The sequence below is a fragment of the Varroa destructor genome, unplaced genomic scaffold (genome assembly GCF_002443255.2).
Source record: "Varroa destructor unplaced genomic scaffold, Vdes_3.0 BEIS01000002.1, whole genome shotgun sequence".
NCBI classification, from domain to species: Eukaryota; Metazoa; Arthropoda; class Arachnida; order Mesostigmata; family Varroidae; genus Varroa; species Varroa destructor.
This window is the reverse complement of record NW_019211455.1, coordinates 40,272,872-40,291,682: the sequence shown is the minus strand read 5'-3', so window position 1 is coordinate 40,291,682 and position 18,811 is coordinate 40,272,872. Positions and strand designations below refer to the sequence as shown.

At 37.7% G+C, this 18,811-nt stretch overlaps 2 protein-coding genes across 10 annotated transcripts; both read right to left on the bottom strand.

Annotated features, from left to right (window-relative positions):
- Positions 1 to 278: 278 nt before the first annotated feature.
- LOC111244325 (vesicle-trafficking protein SEC22b-B-like) lies at positions 279 to 2,332 on the bottom strand. Its single transcript, XM_022791301.2, has one exon. The coding sequence runs from the start codon at positions 1,807 to 1,809 to the stop codon at positions 1,168 to 1,170; it is 642 nt and encodes a 213-aa protein (XP_022647036.1). The 5' UTR covers positions 1,810 to 2,332; the 3' UTR covers positions 279 to 1,167.
- Positions 2,333 to 8,355: 6,023 nt separating this feature from the next.
- Positions 8,356 to 18,761, bottom strand: Ugalt (UDP-galactose transporter). Of its 9 annotated transcripts, none has more exons than XM_022792425.2 (6): positions 18,531 to 18,761; positions 17,320 to 17,405; positions 12,820 to 13,067; positions 12,072 to 12,384; positions 11,248 to 11,489; positions 8,356 to 10,780 (listed from the first exon to the last, which is right to left on the bottom strand). In XM_022792425.2, the coding sequence occupies exons 2-6, from the start codon at positions 17,381 to 17,383 to the stop codon at positions 10,631 to 10,633; spliced, it is 1,017 nt and encodes a 338-aa protein (XP_022648160.1). In that variant the 5' UTR covers positions 17,384 to 17,405; positions 18,531 to 18,761; the 3' UTR covers positions 8,356 to 10,630. The 9 variants fall into 9 exon arrangements, with proteins under 9 accessions (XP_022648160.1, XP_022648156.1, XP_086835787.1 ...); XM_022792421.2 differs by having other exon boundaries at positions 17,320 to 17,483; positions 18,163 to 18,760; XM_086979661.1 differs by having other exon boundaries at positions 17,320 to 18,292; positions 18,531 to 18,760.
- Between the last annotated feature and the right edge of the window lie 50 nt (positions 18,762 to 18,811).

Here is an 18,811-nt window from a genome sequence, read left to right as displayed (position 1 = left end):
GTCTAGCACGCCCAGGCTATAAGCTGACTATGAACTGCAAAAACGAGGACGTTTGTGGGCGCTTGTTAGTTGTATAGAGAAGTCGAAATTTCCGAGTACTTTGCCTTGGTGAGTCCCCGATGCGAGGAGCATTCTTGGTCAACAGCGATTTCGTGCATCATATTATGATGCGGTTGATGGAGATAGAGAATGTAGAAGAATGGACCAGGATTATCTGCACAACGTGTTATCTGGCTGCAAATTTGTCTCTAAATTATCACAAATTAAGGACACGCATCTCATTTGATAGTTTAATAAATTCTGTTTCGATCTACATATAGCAACATTTATTTACATTGTTCGGTGTTTGGATTCAACTACACCGCAACGTTCGCAACACATACACTTACGGTAGGTGTATGGATTTCACACCTTTCGTTCTTTTCCAAAGGCATTCGCGTCGATATCGTCTACTACTGTTTCTGCCCAAACCAAAATTGCTGTTTGTTCGGTTCCATTACCCCACTGTTTTCAAATAAAGGTAACATTTTCGACCTAATTCCTCACCCGACGTTCCACTGAGTTACGTTGTTCATGATGAGTCGCATAAGACCTCTACACAATTTGCAGTTAGTGTCATTAATGATTGCATATTCTAACTACTTTCAATCTGACAAAAATAATTTGGATGTAGGCATGACCCAATGAAAAAGAAAACGGGCTTACCTTAATGAAGATTACCATACCATATCATCAGAATAAATAAGCAAAGGGCTTAGAATTACTTCTCAGTTACATGTCGATTCATGGCATTAGCATGTTGTAAGATACGTAATTGTAACGTTAATTCATCTATCTGTACGGTTCGTAAATGACGGAGCAAACGACGTCGTTATAATAGACTTCCCTCAAAATCCTCATCAAATTCTCAAATATTTTACTGTAGCACTTTTCTTAATTTTTCTGCTTCTTCTAAATCGTTACACATACTTTATAGAGCAAAAAATATTGTATCGAGTCGATGCAACCTTCCAACTGCGATTAGCAACCGGCCAATATGTCCATTGTAGATGTTCTCTCATGAAGTCACTGTGTCTTCCCTAGTTCTTAGATTAAAACTTTAGCAACACGCTGTTTCCCTCTTCATATGCTTGGTATACCTATCGAGCCGCCAATCTCTTTATCGGCTTAGAACACATAAAAATAGACAAACAAAATCGTGAGCAAAGTGACTCCGGCTGCAACTTTCATATACGTGGAGCGCATGTTCAGAGTGGTTGCATCTTTTTTGTACTTTTGGCTGAGCATGTTCAGGTTCGTGGCCTTCGAATCGAGCTCACTGAGCGAGGCACCCCTCTGCAAGACATCATCCAGATTCTCAACCATGATCCGCTGCACGTCTTGGAGTTCGTTTCCGAGCTGAGCAAGATTTCGACGCACTCGCGAATCCTGGTAATTTTTTTTGGCTTTCTGTGTGTACGTGTCGAACTCGATAAATGCGTATGGCCTTTGTACGTTTTGGACACCGTTACCGTAATATTGTAGGAACTCGTGGCAGATGTCTTCAAGAAAAGCGAATGCTTGCTTGCGGCTAAACGAACGTTCGCACAATGTCAGAAAGATTACCCCGTGCTCGATTAAATAATGAAAATAGTAGTTGCCTGTCTCAATTGTTGAGCGCTGGTTTGCAGTAGCGCCTAGTTTTTTACACAGCATCTTCGCTTGATTTTGATACTCGGTGTTGACACGGCGCAACTCATCATCGTCCTGAACTGAGGCAGACAGTGGCATGCCATCGCTCGCACGGGCAATCATTGTCATCAGCACCATGGCCTCGAAAAAAATCGTGGACTTCCCGATATAAGGATGGTAGCTACCTTTGTTTCCTTAATAGTAAATCGTCGCTTCTTTCTTAGTTCGAATCACGCACACAAACTAGACTAGTGTTATCAGCTGGATATGCAGGTTAAGAATTTGCGTGAAAGGTAGCAATACGCGATCGATGAAAACCCGATGCTTTTTATGCGCCTGAGTCGAAGACAACTCGAACAGATGAGCCACCGAACGCCTGTTTCCCGGTGACGTGTTCCAAATATTCAGCAGTGAAGACTAAATGCTGCCCCCAAGTGCGTAAGCGTTTTCCCGACATCAATAATCACTATGAGGAAAGCCCCATTAGATGAATCTCCAAGAAAATTCAACAGTGAGGTATATTTGTGGATCGCTTACGTTCTAGTGATAGCTTCGCAGACGACTGAGAAGTTAATTCTCGCTTTAAAGCGCCCTTTTTTACTCTAAACTGCGCAGCTTACTCACTAGCTCAGCGGTGCAATGAGCTCTTACTGACCATCAGGTGTTTCACACTTTGTGGCGGGAATGATTTGAATCGCTGTCAGGTTTTAGCAGTAGAATACATAGTTGATTTATAGCTGGCGATGTGGAGTATTATTAGAAAGACATGTTTTTTTTGCGAATATTCTACATGAAAATTAACGGAAAATTATGCTAAACATAACTGAATTAATTAAACTCTATATATTAAAAACATATAATGTGACTGTTCGTCTTATTCGAAAAATGTACTGATATCCCAAGTAAACAATATATCTTCTAAAATGATATAAACTATATATTAATAAATTACAATTTTTATTTATTTTGAGCAAATGTCTCGAAAGGTACATTTCATTACATCACTTAGCATTGAGCTAAGATAAAGGTGCAGAGACTATCCTTTCGATATAACAAACTATACTGTTTACTAGAGGCATTCAGTCCATTTAACAGGATGTACTGTACGGAATTTGGCGGAACTCAGTGTACAAAGCGTAGTTAGCTTTTAGAAGTCAGTGGCTAAACGAACTTATGCACTTTTAATCTCACATGTCTATAGGGTACTGTTAATTTGCTTAGCCATGGAGTTGTACGGGTTTGAAGGGTTGCAACCAGTTAAAATAGATATGAAGCACCCAGAAGGATCAACGATGAGAATACATGAAGTTCTCCTCGTGCTTTATTAGGTCAAGTAAAGTTCAGTGATGTGCAATCAGTAATTCAGCACTTATATGAGTTCTTATACGACACGGCTTGTGATTCCGTGGCTTCTACCAGTTTTCACATTTAGGCGTTGGGTGCTTTCATTATCCGTTTGGAGGCCGTCAAAAGATTTAGGCAGTCAGTAATATAGGTTTGAAACAGGGAACACACACTTCATGGTGGAGGAGGCCGGCCCTTTAAAGCCATGCTTCACTAAAGCAGCATCGAGCGTAAAACTAGTAACACTTCGATGAATATATTGAGTATACATTTTCTTCAAACAGATGCTTTTAATATTGTTTTCATAATCTCTCCGTCTTTTTTTTACTCATAAAAGGTAAAATACAATGAAACTGAGTAGTATACCTTGTACACACGGCCAGGCTTACGGAAGCTGTTATAAACATGTTACATTGTTTTTACTGAATTGTATGAAAATTAGATTACCTCTCCATTGTACATAAAAAAAAAACATGAATAAATTAGTCTGATGGTTATGACAATCAAAAAGAAAAATTGTGAGAGGACCTTTGCATATTTATTGCAGAAAACGCACTTACATTTATATGAAACGGAAAGCCATGTTTTATGTTTATTGAAAATGGTTATTGCAGTTATTGAGCCGAATGAACAATTTACGGGCATCTATTTACATTTTACTAGCCGCACTTACTTACCACAGAAAAATATATCAATCAATCAAAGTTTTGTTCATTTTTGTTAGATAGCACTCCACACACTTGGACAATTTGGAATACTAAGCTTTCTATCAGATTCTGTATTACACATATGGTAGCTTCACGGGGCTGGCTGAAACTTATATCATAAGATAATTCCTGGCTAGCGTTCACGAATCTATTTAGGACCTACCAATAACTGCGTTATAGATTATACACTATGATAATGCCATTTTCGGAACGTTACCGAGCCAGACTGCCTAGCGATTGATTTTATGACAGGCAAGATGTATAATGCAGATCCCAAGCTTAATCACACCTAGTATAAACACCATATTCAATCATGAAACTTGTGTATTTTACAGAGGTTAATGTGACAGCATGTCTGTTAGACCGGACAAGTCCGTTCCAGGTCTTGTCCGTCCAGACTCACACTTGATAAATCTCGGGATCGATTTTCGTGAATCTTCGATCCTATTTTACCAGACTATCCTATGTAAGATCATCGCAGATAAACGGATTGAGGATCAAACTGTTGAAATCTTTTACATTTTTCAATAACAAATCTTTGGCGATTGTACAAGATTAGCAACTCTTGGTAAATGAATAGATTAACATATGTCAGCGGTAGACCCGAAAGACATAGCATGTTTTGATGAGTTTGATGGCCTCGGTTTTGATTGAATCGTTGGTCAATCCCAATTTCGAGACGGAGGAACGAAAGCTGACAAGGACATGTCGCATATGGAAGCGACTGCTTTCGTAAACAAGTAAATCGTCCACATAGAGGAGAACCTTTACCATATCTTTCTGGCCATCTATTTCGTGTAAGATCCTTCAGCAATACCGAGAAATGGAGAGGGCTTAAGTTATTACTTTAAGACACACATATAGTCCGGGACAGCGCTGATGATTCTAAGACCCCATGGCCTGTTTTCTTGTAATATTTTTGCGAGGGTGGAATAAGAGTAAATTTCTTAGGACGGTGTCGAAGGTCTCTTTGAAGTTTACGAATGCTATATAAATATATTGTCGAGGGCTACTTAAGATCCGCTTGATTTCAATAAATAGGATCCTACATGTCGTTTCGGTTGAATGGCCCCTCTCGAAGCTGCGTTGTTTCCTGGGCACTGATAGCCCTTGGGAACACGTTTAGTTCCCTTGCCAACAGGTATGAGCGAAGTTCATATCAAGCTATTTTCTTCACAACCCCTTGCTATGACGAATATTGGCTTGCGTCGCCTTTGCGAGCTCCCGGCGACCTTAAAGTGTTCATTCTAAATTCTGGCCGGTCCCGCTGCCTTTCTTGAGCGTAGGTTCTTAAGCGCTTAAGGAAGTAGAAATCCTGGCCCAGCATAATGGGTTCTATACCAAACTAATTTCTAATAATAAACGATAATGGCAAGAATGACTATAATTGCTTAAAAATAGAATGTATCCAAGCGAAGGTTTATTGTTAACCGAAGCCAGGTTCACAGAAAATTTAAAATCAGCGAGTTTCTTTACTATTTTCTCCTAAAATTGTAGTAGCTTTACATGACTTAAGTTAGCGACTATATGACACATAGTAAATAGGCTTCAGGGGCGACAGTACTAAAGCAACATGAAGTGTTGAGTTACGTGAAGGTTTTGGAAGATCATCGTTGTTTATTACCAACGCCAAATGATATTTTCACTACCTTGGATAAAGAAAAATATTTTTTAACTATGGATTTCACCGAAGCTTATTTCCAAACAATAATTGAAGAAGGTGGGGGGGGGGGGGGGTAAAACATCGTTAGCATTAAAGATTTATACTGGTATAATAGACTGGCCTTCGGAATAAGAGCTCCCTCTGCCATTTTCCAGACACTAATAGACTAACTTATGGCGGCTCTAGCAGGATTAACAATTTGTTTTAATAGTGTCATAGTTGTTCATTTTCAACCTTAATAAGATACCTGAAAAGCTCACTGAACAAACTCATGAAAAAGGTAATTTTTTTCAGAGGTCAATCACTTCCTTGCATTTATTATTACTACAGATGAACGCAAACGGGGCTTTCATAAAGTCGAAGTTATATTAAATGTACTCTTACCAACGGCTGTTCCAAAGCTAAGGTAATTATTAGGAGCGATTAGAAATTCTGAAATGAACAATTCACAGATCCTGTGCTGTCGCAAGAGGGCTAAGGAAAATCGCGACCGTTTAGATAAATTATTTCCAACAGATATGAAGATGGTGTAGTCGAAGGAGTATTAATGATGTAACAAAAGAAATACGATTAAGTATATGTTCTTTTAAGTCCTGACTTATTATGACTTCTAACTTTATATAGTTGTCACTGCAGATGCCAGCCAATGTGGCTTTCAGCACAGTTATTTAAATGGTTCTGCAAAAACAACACACCCAGTCAGCCGATCATTGGAGGAGGTCAAATATCGGTATGCACAAATATAGAAGGAAGCCCTGAATATGCGTGTTATCAATTCCGCAGCAATTCTATGGCTACCAATTTAAGGTCTAATATAAAGGTTTTAATGAGTTAGCCAAGATTTATCTTCTATCGTACACTTGTTTCTCACATAATACTGACAGAAGAAATTACTTCAGAAGTTGAGAAAAAGTACAATATCACATTTCTAGAAATACCTTATTGTATTGCCTGTTCACTTCAAACAGCTGGCGGCTCTTTCCAACACGGAGAGAAAAGTCTCCGTGCCCAGTTCTCAACCTGGACCACTTCACCTGTAGTAGAATTCAATAGGCAAACATGCTACCAGTATATTATTAAGAAGGCTGTTCATCATGACTTGTATTGCTTCCTTTCTCCGTGAGATTTCTTCGATTTTGGTTACCACAATAAACGCTATTCTGTGAGTACATAGTTGAACGTCATTTTGCAATTTTTCCTCATTCTCTTGTTAACCACCAAAAACAGTCGATTGCGCATACAACACTAAATTGTGATACGCTATTTGTATTCTGCAACGTTTCCTTTCGAACCATTTTTTCTGTTACGTAATCTTTTGATTCACAGGAATCTCTGATATGGCTGACCAACGCTATGATTAAGCTATGCCTCAGGCATCAGGTCGTCAATAGGATACATGTGTTCAAACGTTCTTTACTGCAATCTTGTATTGTGTGTTAGAAAGTTACTTACGCATTTCGGTGGTTTTGTACTTATGTATGATTTAGAAACAATTAGGCACAACCATTAGTTTCAAGAACTTATTATTGGTGAACTATTTTATGTAAAAGGAACAGTATTTCGCAAGTCCAGAGGAACTCATATCCAAAAGAGCTGCCATGGCAGACTCTTATTTAAAGCCTATCATGGAAGGTAAGCCATGTTATGTGTCTTGATAACATTTATATTCCACGTATATTCAATATTCATCTAAACGATACATATATACACATCTTTTTATGAATTTTATCGAGAGTGCGTTGCATTTTTACCACTGCCAATTACGTCTGCCAAGCATTTGTTGGCGTTGTAAAGTAAATGCAAGTTTCTTTTCTAGTCCCTCTAAGCTCAAGCGTCGACTCAGTAGCTCGGGTGGCCAAGCCTTTGGTTAAAAGACTTTAAAGGTTAAAGCGACATATACTAAACACCTTGCGTGAGCAAAAAGTTATTTCTAGTACACTTTGCTGGTAATTATGTAGCTACAAGAAACCATCTCACAGAGTTTTATAGGAAATGACTCAGCTTTGGGTCTGTAAATATGTATAACTGGGAGAAATAATTTGGATGACGAGACATTAAAGTATACCTCGGATTTTTTAGAATAAGTCCATAAAATTTGCGTACAACCCTAGAAACTTTTCCGTTCTTGCTATGACTACTCTCTTAAAGCGAATCGGCACCTAATAGTTCGTTACAGCGGTTCCCTGCAAAGCCTTGTTCATAATTGTTGACTTCCAAAAGGCCAACTTCATACAACGTTAGTCTAGCAGTACAATGATTATATTCAAAACATGATAGCTGTGCTGTATGAGGAATCTATGGAGAAAGTGTACACCACAAGCATTTCTCATTAAAGCACTAAATCAACCAAAAACTTTCTTATTATATTCGTTAATTTTCGCACATTTTACATATACACTGATATATAGATGCATATATAAAAATGCATTCTGCACATTTTTGATATACACTGAGAGAATATTTATTGTATGAACATTACCTCACCCGGTTATATGTATCCTATATGAATTATTAGCAACACATCGCTCTGAATCAATACCTAATTACGTTATCATCGAAAATCTAGTACATCTTAACATCGACGCCCAGGCCTACCAGTTTGTCCACGATCATCCACTTTGTCCGTCAGATCATGTAAGTTTCGTACATGTTCTCGTTATCGTCATCATTTTCGTCATATCGTCAAATTACATTCTCATATCTGTACAAAAAATAGATTACTAAAATTATGTTTATTTTTAAGGCTACTCCTACATTAGTTTTCCACTCTACGGCTCATTTCATGCACGGATCTATGGTACAGAAGGATACTACAGAATGAAAATCGCAGCAGTTACAGCAGCGACCAATCTTCGCCTGCGGCTTGAATGAATTAACCTTAGATCACGCGTTCTTTTTTTTTTAAATTTAAAATGAGCTTCAACTTACTTGAAGATTAATCTTTAAAAGTACAGAAGAATTCAAGTACGCTTACGCTGCTTCATAAAAATGTGTCACAGTTTATTTTTGTGGTTACATATATATTGGGGGATTTCCTGCTGCTGTTTTCTAGATAAAATACATAACGATATTGCACTAATATTGCTTCTCTAAACTTTTAGTTATTTGTTTGTCAATATCAACGATGTTGCTCTGTATTGACCGCTAATATGATTTACTATTAGAATAATGACGGAAGCATAAACCAATGTAAGCAAACAGCAATACACAAAATGTAAAAACATAGGGAGTATTACTGCACTGTACAGACATCAATCGATGATTTTAACTAGTTACCCATTATACCATCATTTGCTCATATCGAATCTACGTCTTACTAAACATCATATCAATGTGCAATCACCTACGCTCAATGATCATATTTATGCACCCTGTTATTGAATTCTAATTAAAAAAAACGTATATTTCAATGCTTTCAGTGTCAGGAAGTTGCTATTACGTTTCTCAATGCTGTTTTTATTACAGTTACAGATTTTTGGAGCAATAATTCAAGCATATTATTATGCCGTGTCCCAACAAACGTAGCAACACTCACACTTGTCACCATAATTTATTATAAAAAAACTAAATTCATACATATGCTAGTTTTTTTCCACGTTCAACGTATACACACAACAAACGTTCCGAATTCAGCTAAGATAGTCTCAGGCACTCGAAATTAACTCTCTAAGGCTTTTGGCAAAGACTTCCAAGTATAGACGGATGGGAATAAAACAAAATAAACTTGAGAATGAAAGTTATCTTATAAACGCTTTCCTGTCAAAGGTATATATATATATATATATATATCTTGAACCGTATCCTTTACGTATCCTTTGTATATGATTCAATAATTTTTTTTCTTGGCTACTTAGAGGGGTTACTTGAAACAAATAGCAAATTCAATAACCATGCACTTTTACTATTATATATAAGTTCATTATTTACTTGGATCAATTGTATCACATTATGATGCGGCGGTCAAAACCTGCCTCACAACTTTCAAAGCGAGTTGGTTAATATTCAGTGCGGCGTTATATTATTAACTCTGAGTAGATTTTTCGCAGTTATTGCACGAGTCGTTTGACCAAGCAGTGCACACTCTACTACAGATTGGCTGTTGTCGAGAAAAACAACTTGCACATTTTATTATCCACTGCATATATCTCAATAATTTGTGCTTCCTACATGTATCATCTGCTCTCATTACGGTGGGATTATATAATCAAAAAAGCAATCAGAATTATTTTATAACACCAACAACCCATGGCAAAATCCGTATTGATTGGTGACTAGACGTGACCATTTTATCAAACTGAATTGATTCAACAAGGTTCTAATGTAAAACCTTAATTTCGGATATGATAGTTACGACGTTACACCCCAAAAAATAATTTTTCGATAGGTTGTTTTTTGTTATCTAGTACTTTTTTCTGCTATAAGATAGGCTATCGTTAAGACCTCGATCGGACTGTTGCCTGATGGTTCTCGACAAATACTATTTAATGACCAAACAAATAGATAAAATCATGCCGCGTTCTAGCCCTATAATAACCGTTATGATGGGCAAATACGTCGTCTTCGGCAGGCAGTTACCACAGCCGCAATGATCATAATGAAGTAAAAGAACGTTGGCTCCTTCTCGCACTTTATTCTCCTACGAGGAGCTTGACTACAATAATACTCTGCCACGGCTGGACCTGCATACAGGGATTAACATTTGATTCGAACAATCGCATATTTGCACCGTTTGGCATGACGTTTTAACCTGCTTCGTGAGGTGCATACTATTACTGGCAAAGCGATCTACCGTTTTTGTGAATATATTTCCTACATTCCATAGCCTTAATGAAATTTCGTATTACATATTACGCATTCGCCAACTCGGTACCTTTATGATATAAATTTGCAATATATACATATATATGTATATATTGCATATATATATTATATAATATATATATATATTTGTCCTCTCTCGTTCTAGTAATAACACATCTTCCTATGTAAGCATCTAAGGAATAGTTTAACAGTTTTAGATCAGACAAGGTTCGAAACTTTGGACAAAACTGTACCTCGGTTATCGCCGTAAGTGATTTGAATAAAGATTAAATCTAACCCCTATCAGATCGAAAGCGGAAGAAGAATTTCTCCTATTAGAAAACGTTTAGCTCTTCTTAAGTATCTAATTATTTCGAGTAAGTAAAACTACACCAACAACGAGTATTTCGTTTTTTAGGTTTCGTAAAGTGAAGTTCTTCGTGTTTCAGCTTTTGATCTGAATCTTGCTCGAATATAGAAATACAGATGAGATGACAAACAATGTGCCGACGCAAAAGTTGACGGTGAGGACAAAACCGAACGCGTAAATTGAAACAATGCATGATAAGATGATTGCCAATGACGTCGAGAAGCCCTGCAACCGATACAAACGTAATTATTAAACAGGAAAAACTTAGTTCGTGGTCGACAAATAAAACAACTACATGTGCAGTACGGTTCGTGTCTTGATATTATTATTATCATACAGTACCGATCAGCTTGCGTCTCTAAAGACACTGTGAGGGGGACACTGCACGTCACAAAATTCTTATTTCAGTAGGTATTAGGATCAATGTACGTTTGTTCGGCTATAATGTTTTGTTGTTACATATCGCGAGATAGGGAAATAATTATATGTTATTGAAAATCTGCCAACTCGGTGCTGTAAAACGAATAAAAAGATTTGTTCAATTTAGAATCAACTGTTCTCGTCATAGAACCGTAAAAGCGAAAAACTGGAAATTTCGCAAATACAACGTACGTGACTATTATGTTAAGTGTGATACTGGCTTATATATAGAGACACCTAAGACTAATAAGCAAATCTACTGGAAACCAAACCTTGAGAATGTTGTCGGAATATCGCACCACCATAGCTACTAATAGACCCCCAAGGGCCTGAAGTAAAATCACCGACCAAACAATAGCGTTATAGCCATGGAAGAAGCCCTTTGCTGTCACTTCCGCCAGATCGTACGAGAACGTAGTTAGCAAACCGATAGGAATAGCGACGACAGATAGTTGCACGTTACGCATCCACACCGAGATATCTGCGCCTTTTAGGATTTTCTCGAAGTATACGCCTGTAAAAAAGTAACAACAAAACACCCAGATGAGACGTTATAGCATTGATCCGATTAGTACTATGATTTCATTTCAACTTTTATTCGGCAAGCTTACTAGGTATTTATTGAGAGTGCACAATACTTTCTTGTTGTCTTGCACACTTGTGAGTGCACACTTATTGTGAGTGCACAATGTTTTTAGCTTAGTTATTGTATAAACTGTGTACCACATTTTTTAAACAAAGTTTCATGTAGCACATCAGCTTTCTACCTAACTGAAAATAATCCAACTTTCTTTTTAAGTTAACTTATTAAAGCAATTCCTTTTTCGCTTTCTGCACCTTATCACATTGAATGCTTTAATCGACCGGCTAATCGAGTCGCACAGCGATGGCCCATTTTGGACAACCTGTGATACGCATTGGCCTAAATCAGGCATGACTGCCGACCACATTACTTTCTGTTTGTTCTTCCGTCCCGTCTGTTCTATACATCGTCTGCTCATAATAAACATATTGCAGCTATAAGCCCATCAAAACCCGTGCGACACATGTCGTAAAATTTAACAACAAAATTCCACCGACACAAGGCTGAACTAACCGGCAAAACCGCTTAAAGCGCAGGCCATGAAGATTGCCATGAAGCCTAACCACGGATTCTGTTCCCTGCCGGCCGAATTGATCGACGGTTTGTCCAACTGCGCAAGCTGTACAAGGGCGACCCCAACGAATAGCATAAGCAATGATACCCACTGAACCGCCGAGATCTTTTTCCGTAACAACGCGATCGAAAACAATGCTGTCGTGAGAATCTTCAATTGATACGTGACCTGGCAGGTGGCAGCGTCCAGATGAGTAGCTCCAACGTAGAGAAGGTTATTTTGTATCGTATAGACAAACGAAGGTATGGCCACCTGTACAAAAAGGATAACAATGCGGTGATTTCGAATGAATCTCCTTTTCTCCGTCTTGTTAACATGTGGTTAATTTAAATAGAATAATTAAACTAATGTGATGTACCACGGTTGATTTGATTAATTAGCTTTTTATTATAATGAATATTCTCTATATAAGTCAGTCTGTTCATACCTGGAAAACCTTTGTTGTACAGTTAGCTCATGTAGATACCTCATGTTATACATATCCTTATGTGCACAAAGCAACAAAAATATTAAGTGTTATGCTATGGACATATTCTAGTAAATGAATAATTTGAAGTCATAATAGCAAAAGCAAAATAATGAAACTTTTAACGATAATTGAAGAATATTATTCGATGTAGACCAGACGATGGTAATTTGAACTGTATTTGCTAATAACAATAAATTATAAAAATTATACGACTTTACCTTGAGAGTATCCCAAAAATTTACAAATACTGTCTTGTGAGTTGTGCCGACAGTTCTTGACCACGAACCCTCCTCGAAGCGAATGATGCCCAAACAGGTCACAAGTTTTATGACTTCAGCCGTTACGACCGCTGTTGAAGCGATGAAAAGCTCCTTTTGTGTCCGCGAACTTCGCATCGCCAAGTTGAGCGCTGCGTTCTGCACTGTCAGTGTTACAAGTGACACGTACTTGAGTGTGTTCTGGGTGCCTAAAAATAGAAAACGTGTAAAAACATGAAAAACAGAAATAAAGTAAAATAGGTTTAATTGAAAGCTATTGTAACTGCTAATGTAAGCATAATCGAAAGACTTTTCACAAGAAATACACTAAGTGTATAATAAAGTTTTGAGCCAAAACTTTGCCAGTTACAGTGTTCGCATGTTGGGGAGGATACTACTACGAAGTTTGATCGGTTTCGTGCCCTGGCATCGTTTCAAGTGTTTTCGGATATTTGGGCTATTTTCTGGTAGTATCTAGTGGCCAAAAAAAAACATCCTCAATTCCGAAGTCGTCGCTTGAGGCATTGCATGCCGCTCAGTTTTCAAATACATTACACAAAAAGTACTTCTTAGGCGATTCAATTAATGAATTTAGCTCTGGGAGATAGTTGAATGCGTGTGTGACTGGTAAGACGTGAGAAAGTTTTCTCAGGATTATCATCAACGCTTTTGACGCTCTGCGATGTATTAAAATTAAGAACTACAGACATGGTTAAACAAAACAATTTCGTTCAAGTTGCGAAAGAACTTATTGACCAGTTTGAAGGGGTGATCCAACACCTAACTCGCGCACAATACAACAGATACAGAAAATAGGAAAATGGGTTTTGCATAAACGGAATTAACAGGTACGACCCTGCTGGGTGCTTCTTAATCTATCATGTCAATTAATGAAAATGTGAATTGTAGTTCGAATTGTTGCTGGTAACGAAAAGTCAGTTTTCCAAAACCTCTCTAGCAATAGACTCTAGCACAAAAAAAAGATACAAAGAATGTTAATATCCTGTAAAAATCCATGTCCAGTAGGCAGGCACGTTGTCCCTAAACTATCACAGACACTATTAATATTTTGCGACCAACATCATTGATACAAAGTATCTAATCTTTATACCGTTCTTTCCTACAATGCCGGCAACGTTATTAGTTGCATTTGCTCTCGATGTCATGTGCAAATTCTCAAATCCTGTATTATCCGCAATTTGGTTCCATTCTCATTCCATTTTTTGCGCTTGTTTGCCCTTTCTCGTTTTTGGGAAGGCTCTCAGGTTACCAGATTTGTAACTTACCCGCAAAATCCTCACCGAGAATTACCTTCGATAAGAAACTTACGTGCGCATGCCCGAACGGAAATACGAAATTTAAGCAGAGGAGGCTCATGATACCAGTTACCGCAACCTCCACTATCGGAACAGAAAGTCCTTCACCCACCAAGGAACTTACAAGGTGATTTTACTGCATCACAACACTCATCCTCAAACAGCTCTTTGAGTGTATGAGAGATTATCTTACAACTGCGGTCGAGAAGTTCTGTCCTACGCGAACTTATGCATCAAACTCGCTTCCTGATTATTATTTGTGGTGCATGCGAAATGCGTTAGTTAAAAAACATTTTTTGAAGATGAGGAAGGCAGAAAAATCGTTTACAACTATTCTGAGTCAAAAATCTGAGAAGTTCACAGAAAAAGACTGCAGTGTTCGTGATACAAACGATAACGTAGATCAATCGATCATAATGGCAATTTCTATGCCGAATAAAGTCTTAGCATTATTTTAAAAAATAAAGTAAAAAAAAAAAGAATTTATTCGTGTATCGATATATATATATATATTTTTTTTTTCTTTTGTAGTTGATTGTGTTACTGAGTTTCGGTAAGGTATAGAAAATTAAAGCATTCAAAATTTTTTTTTGAATAGATTTAGAATAAGTGTAAAGTTTAAGCGTAATCATCACAAAATTCGAATACTCCGCTACGTCGACAATTTAGATGTTTTAAAGTATTTCCTATTCTCATAAACGAGTGCAAAATCTAATCACGGAGCAGTCCTCTAACAAGTTGTTAAAGCGCACTATCGTGATCGAGTCGACATGTTATTTTCAATCCTTTTAATGTGTCTAAGAGAGAGTCGAGGACACCTGTTCTCTTAATTTGTGCTTATCTCAACTTCGTTTAGCTTCGACGTCATACCCGTATGTAAACAACATAAGTTCTGTCACAAATCTTGAAAACCGCTTTTGCGGCACGTCTATTTAGAGTAACACTACGCCTTTTCTGCTCACATTTATTCTACATTTTGCTGATTCACGAAATGTGCTAAACAAAAGGTAAACCCATCGACTTTTTTTGGGCCGGTACCTTATTTTACGCTAGCTAAATTGCGTCTTCTCTACAAAACTGAACAAGGTTGTTCAGCTTTTTAGAGATCCCTGAAGATCTTAGTTTTATTATTTTACTTATTAGTTTATATTTCAGCACCTAAAGGAAACGAAATTTCAATGCTCGCTTCGTTAGTAGATTCAGTTTCAAGCTTACGGTTCATTCTTGCATCTGGTTTACTCAGACTTAAAAAAAGCAATTAAATCGGTCAAGCAATAACCCTGTGACCATTCCATTTCTCGTCGTTCTTATAATGTTGGTTATATTGGTTGAGAAATTGTGGTGAACTAACTAAACCCTCTGCAAAAATGTTATTTGTTCTTGCAACTAAATAGACGATAGCTACCAATCAGGCTTTTTGGACAGATTGAAAGCTTACTTTTGCAGGTACAAGCGATTCTCTACAAGTGTCTTTGAAGCCTTTATGCATCTATAAATTAAATTAACGTTGAGCAAACACTTTATTAATCATACTACGAACACGTACATGGAAGTATTCATAATGGACACATAATTTATTGGTTGATACAAAAAGACTGGACACGCATTTAGATGTGATCACTTTGAACCGCTAATGCAATCAACTGATTCTTGCACTTGTCGGAACTACACATAGTTAGGCGGGCACCCCAGTCTTCACCGAATTATCAATAGTCTGGTTGAATTTGAACATTATAACATATGTGGGTGCGAAACTTAATTAATTAAAGTGGTAATTAAAGACGAAGTGTAATAAAATTCTTCGTTTGAAAACTGCCCATCTGCTTATCATTGGTCGTTACACACCGATTCAACCCTACTTTCAATGTTGAAACCGAATGACAAATACCGAAAAATGACACCGGATCATGTAGCGACTCATTATTGACACAATAGTAACTTCAACAGGTATATGTTGATCTAAAAATACGTCCAAACTAGACACGTTATCTGCTGCTGTTGACTACGTTGCTGCAATGGTCATTCCAATGTCTGAATGAACTAGCTTCCAAAGACGAAGAGATATTTCTATGATACTTGGCCATTATTCTGTCACTTCTGCACAGTCGACACATTCGAGAATTGGTTAAAGTTACACTAAACGTAAGGTTTTAAGGTAGGCGCCGTTCTTGCAGATTCGGCATATCCGCCAACATGCTATTGTAGCTCTTAGCTGCGTGTCTGTCACATGACTGACGCAATGCATCTTGTACCTTGGTTGCTGCACAATAGGCGTAATATAAAAGACTGGTTTGGCTATGGAGACATGTTCTCACCAACTAAATACACTAAGTAACTAGCGGCTACGTCACGTGCTACAGACTGTGCATTTACTGTTTACAGCTAAACGTCATAGACGAATAGCGACCACAGTTCTGTTGTAGTTGGTATAACGATATCATGAGTGTAGTAGTTCTAGTGGCAATTTCAAAGACGACTTTTTCTAGTAAATGACTAGTGGTCCTAAATGTTTGAGTACAACCGCCCGTTCCAATTTATTGATGAAAATAAATCTATAATTCGACCTTGGTTTGCCCACAATGGTTTGCACCGACCCAATTCTTCATTTCGATATTGCTGGACCAAAGCGCGATTTTAACGTGCCTTAACCAATGTGGGATTGTATATGTATGTCAGCACAAATATAGACTATAAATGAATGATAAGATTAAGTATATGATATAATAACTTAAAGAAATTATCTGCCTTCCAACGTTTTACGACGATATAACATTTTAGTTAAAGGGAATTTTTAGCGGTCTAGGTGGCAATGGTATATGCAACTGACTTTCAAATCACTTATGATACTAATGATTAATCGTTGATTAATTATTAATTATCATTAATTATCCTTCCGTTGAAAGGATAATTATTTGATTGGTAGCTTAATCAATAAACTCCTGTGGACAGTGGTCTTTTATTGCTTTGAGTTATTATTATCCATGTTATGCTACTTTAAAAGAATTACCTTGTGTTAGAATTGAATTTTACTAATGGGCAAATCAAACAACCGAATACCCTAGAATACAGAATGATCATACTTTTTACTACTAAACTGCTGACCTACGATAGAATATAAGCAAAGCATTTCGTGTGCTTCACCTACCTGAACGAATTTGTTCGGCGACATGTATGTCTGGGACGAGCAAGCGGCTCTCCTTTTTATCCATTTATAGGTTTAGCAGATCCTAGCTGTTCGGAAAATTTACGTAACTAATTGTCGAGTAAGTTTTGCGTCGTCAGTCGGATGCAGGCATACAAGCACGGTAACTGATATTTAAAGGTACCACCCGAAAATGCACACACACGCACTCAGAAAGTTTTTCAAAAACCTTTTCAAGGGCGACTACTTTCCTGCAGCATCTAAATATCTGCTGTGCAGCTAGCTGAGCTTTATATGGCCGTTATTTACTTAACAACAACAGATGGGCATAATCGTAGGGGTGTGATCCGAATGTTAAGGTAATGCTTTTCTTTCTTTTAGCATGTATGCGGAAGAGGGAAAATATAGGAACTTCTGCTGACTGCCATTCGAATGTTACAATGTTTATTTAATAATTTATTGAATTTACTACTACGATGGTGTCGTGTCGGCGTGTTGCGAATTTTTTTCCTATTTCATGTTACAAGGCCGGGTTTTGAAGAAACGTATTTTTCTTGTTTTACATTCGTTGATTTTCGTATTAGATGCACGCATGGATACTCTAGTTTTTTTTTACAGAATTGCTAAAGGCTGGACGATCTCTTTCGAGTTTGTTCCATAGGATCAGCAATTTTTCGTAGAATATTTGTTTTTAGTGGCGGAACGAAACCTGACCGCATTGGAATTCACTGCGTCGATATATCATGGAAACAGGACCCGTTAAGCACAGAAAAGGCTTCTTCATAAACTAAAAAAAAAACACGCTGTCCTATGATTTCTGAACGTTCGAATGAGGCAGGTACTCACTGATAGACATTCACTCAAGAAAGGCACACTCGGTCATAAACCGGTCACTCCAAGTAAAGGCTACAATCTTCTTTGATACATTGCTCTTTCGAGTTTGAATTCAACCTAACGTTTGCAATAAAACAACCCTCTACAAATAAGAATACATACGAATATCAAATGTTACTATGTTTGATTATTCAGTCTTCTGTCGTGAACTAATAATGCCACACAGTTAAAGATAGGTACTTCGCAGCCAGAGAACTTTTTATGTGGCCGCAGTATCGTGGTGTGGTTAGGGGAAACAAACTTCTTAAACTCAGATGATACATTAATGATTCTTTGAAATTGCTCGATGATCGACCGCCATCAGCGGAGACATTTATTACTTGTGTGTGCCTAACGGTTGTTATCCTCGACGATTTCCCCACGAATTATCTAACAGGCGGCTTCTTCCTCCAGTTTGTGTCGTTCTGCCCGTCTTTTGGCTGTCGACAGTCATCAATAACGGACCTGTTCACTGTCCTCGATAAAGGGCTTTCCAATTCTACGAACACGCAGACATAAACAGAACAGCAGACGTTAGCTACTAAGAGCGATCGATGCAATGAGTCACTTGTCAAAACAGCTGGTAGACGGGCAACATGTGCTGCGATCGAGCAACGTAGAT

Bases quoted from the DNA above. Each gene is read 5' to 3' on its own strand.
- LOC111244325 (XM_022791301.2), bottom strand. From the start codon at position 1,809: ATGGTGCTGATGACAATGATTGCCCGTGCGAGCGATGGCATGCCACTG.
- Ugalt (XM_022792425.2), bottom strand. From the start codon at position 17,383: ATGGATAAAAAGGAGAGCCGCTTGCTCGTCCCAGACATACATGTCGCC. The intron at 13,068-17,319 runs GTAGGTGAAGCA...TTCTATTTTTAG, and splicing joins CGCCGAACAAATTCGTTCAG to GCACCCAGAACACACTCAAG. The intron at 11,490-12,071 runs GTTAGTTCAGCC...ACTTTTTTACAG, and splicing joins CGCTTTAAGCGGTTTTGCCG to GCGTATACTTCGAGAAAATC.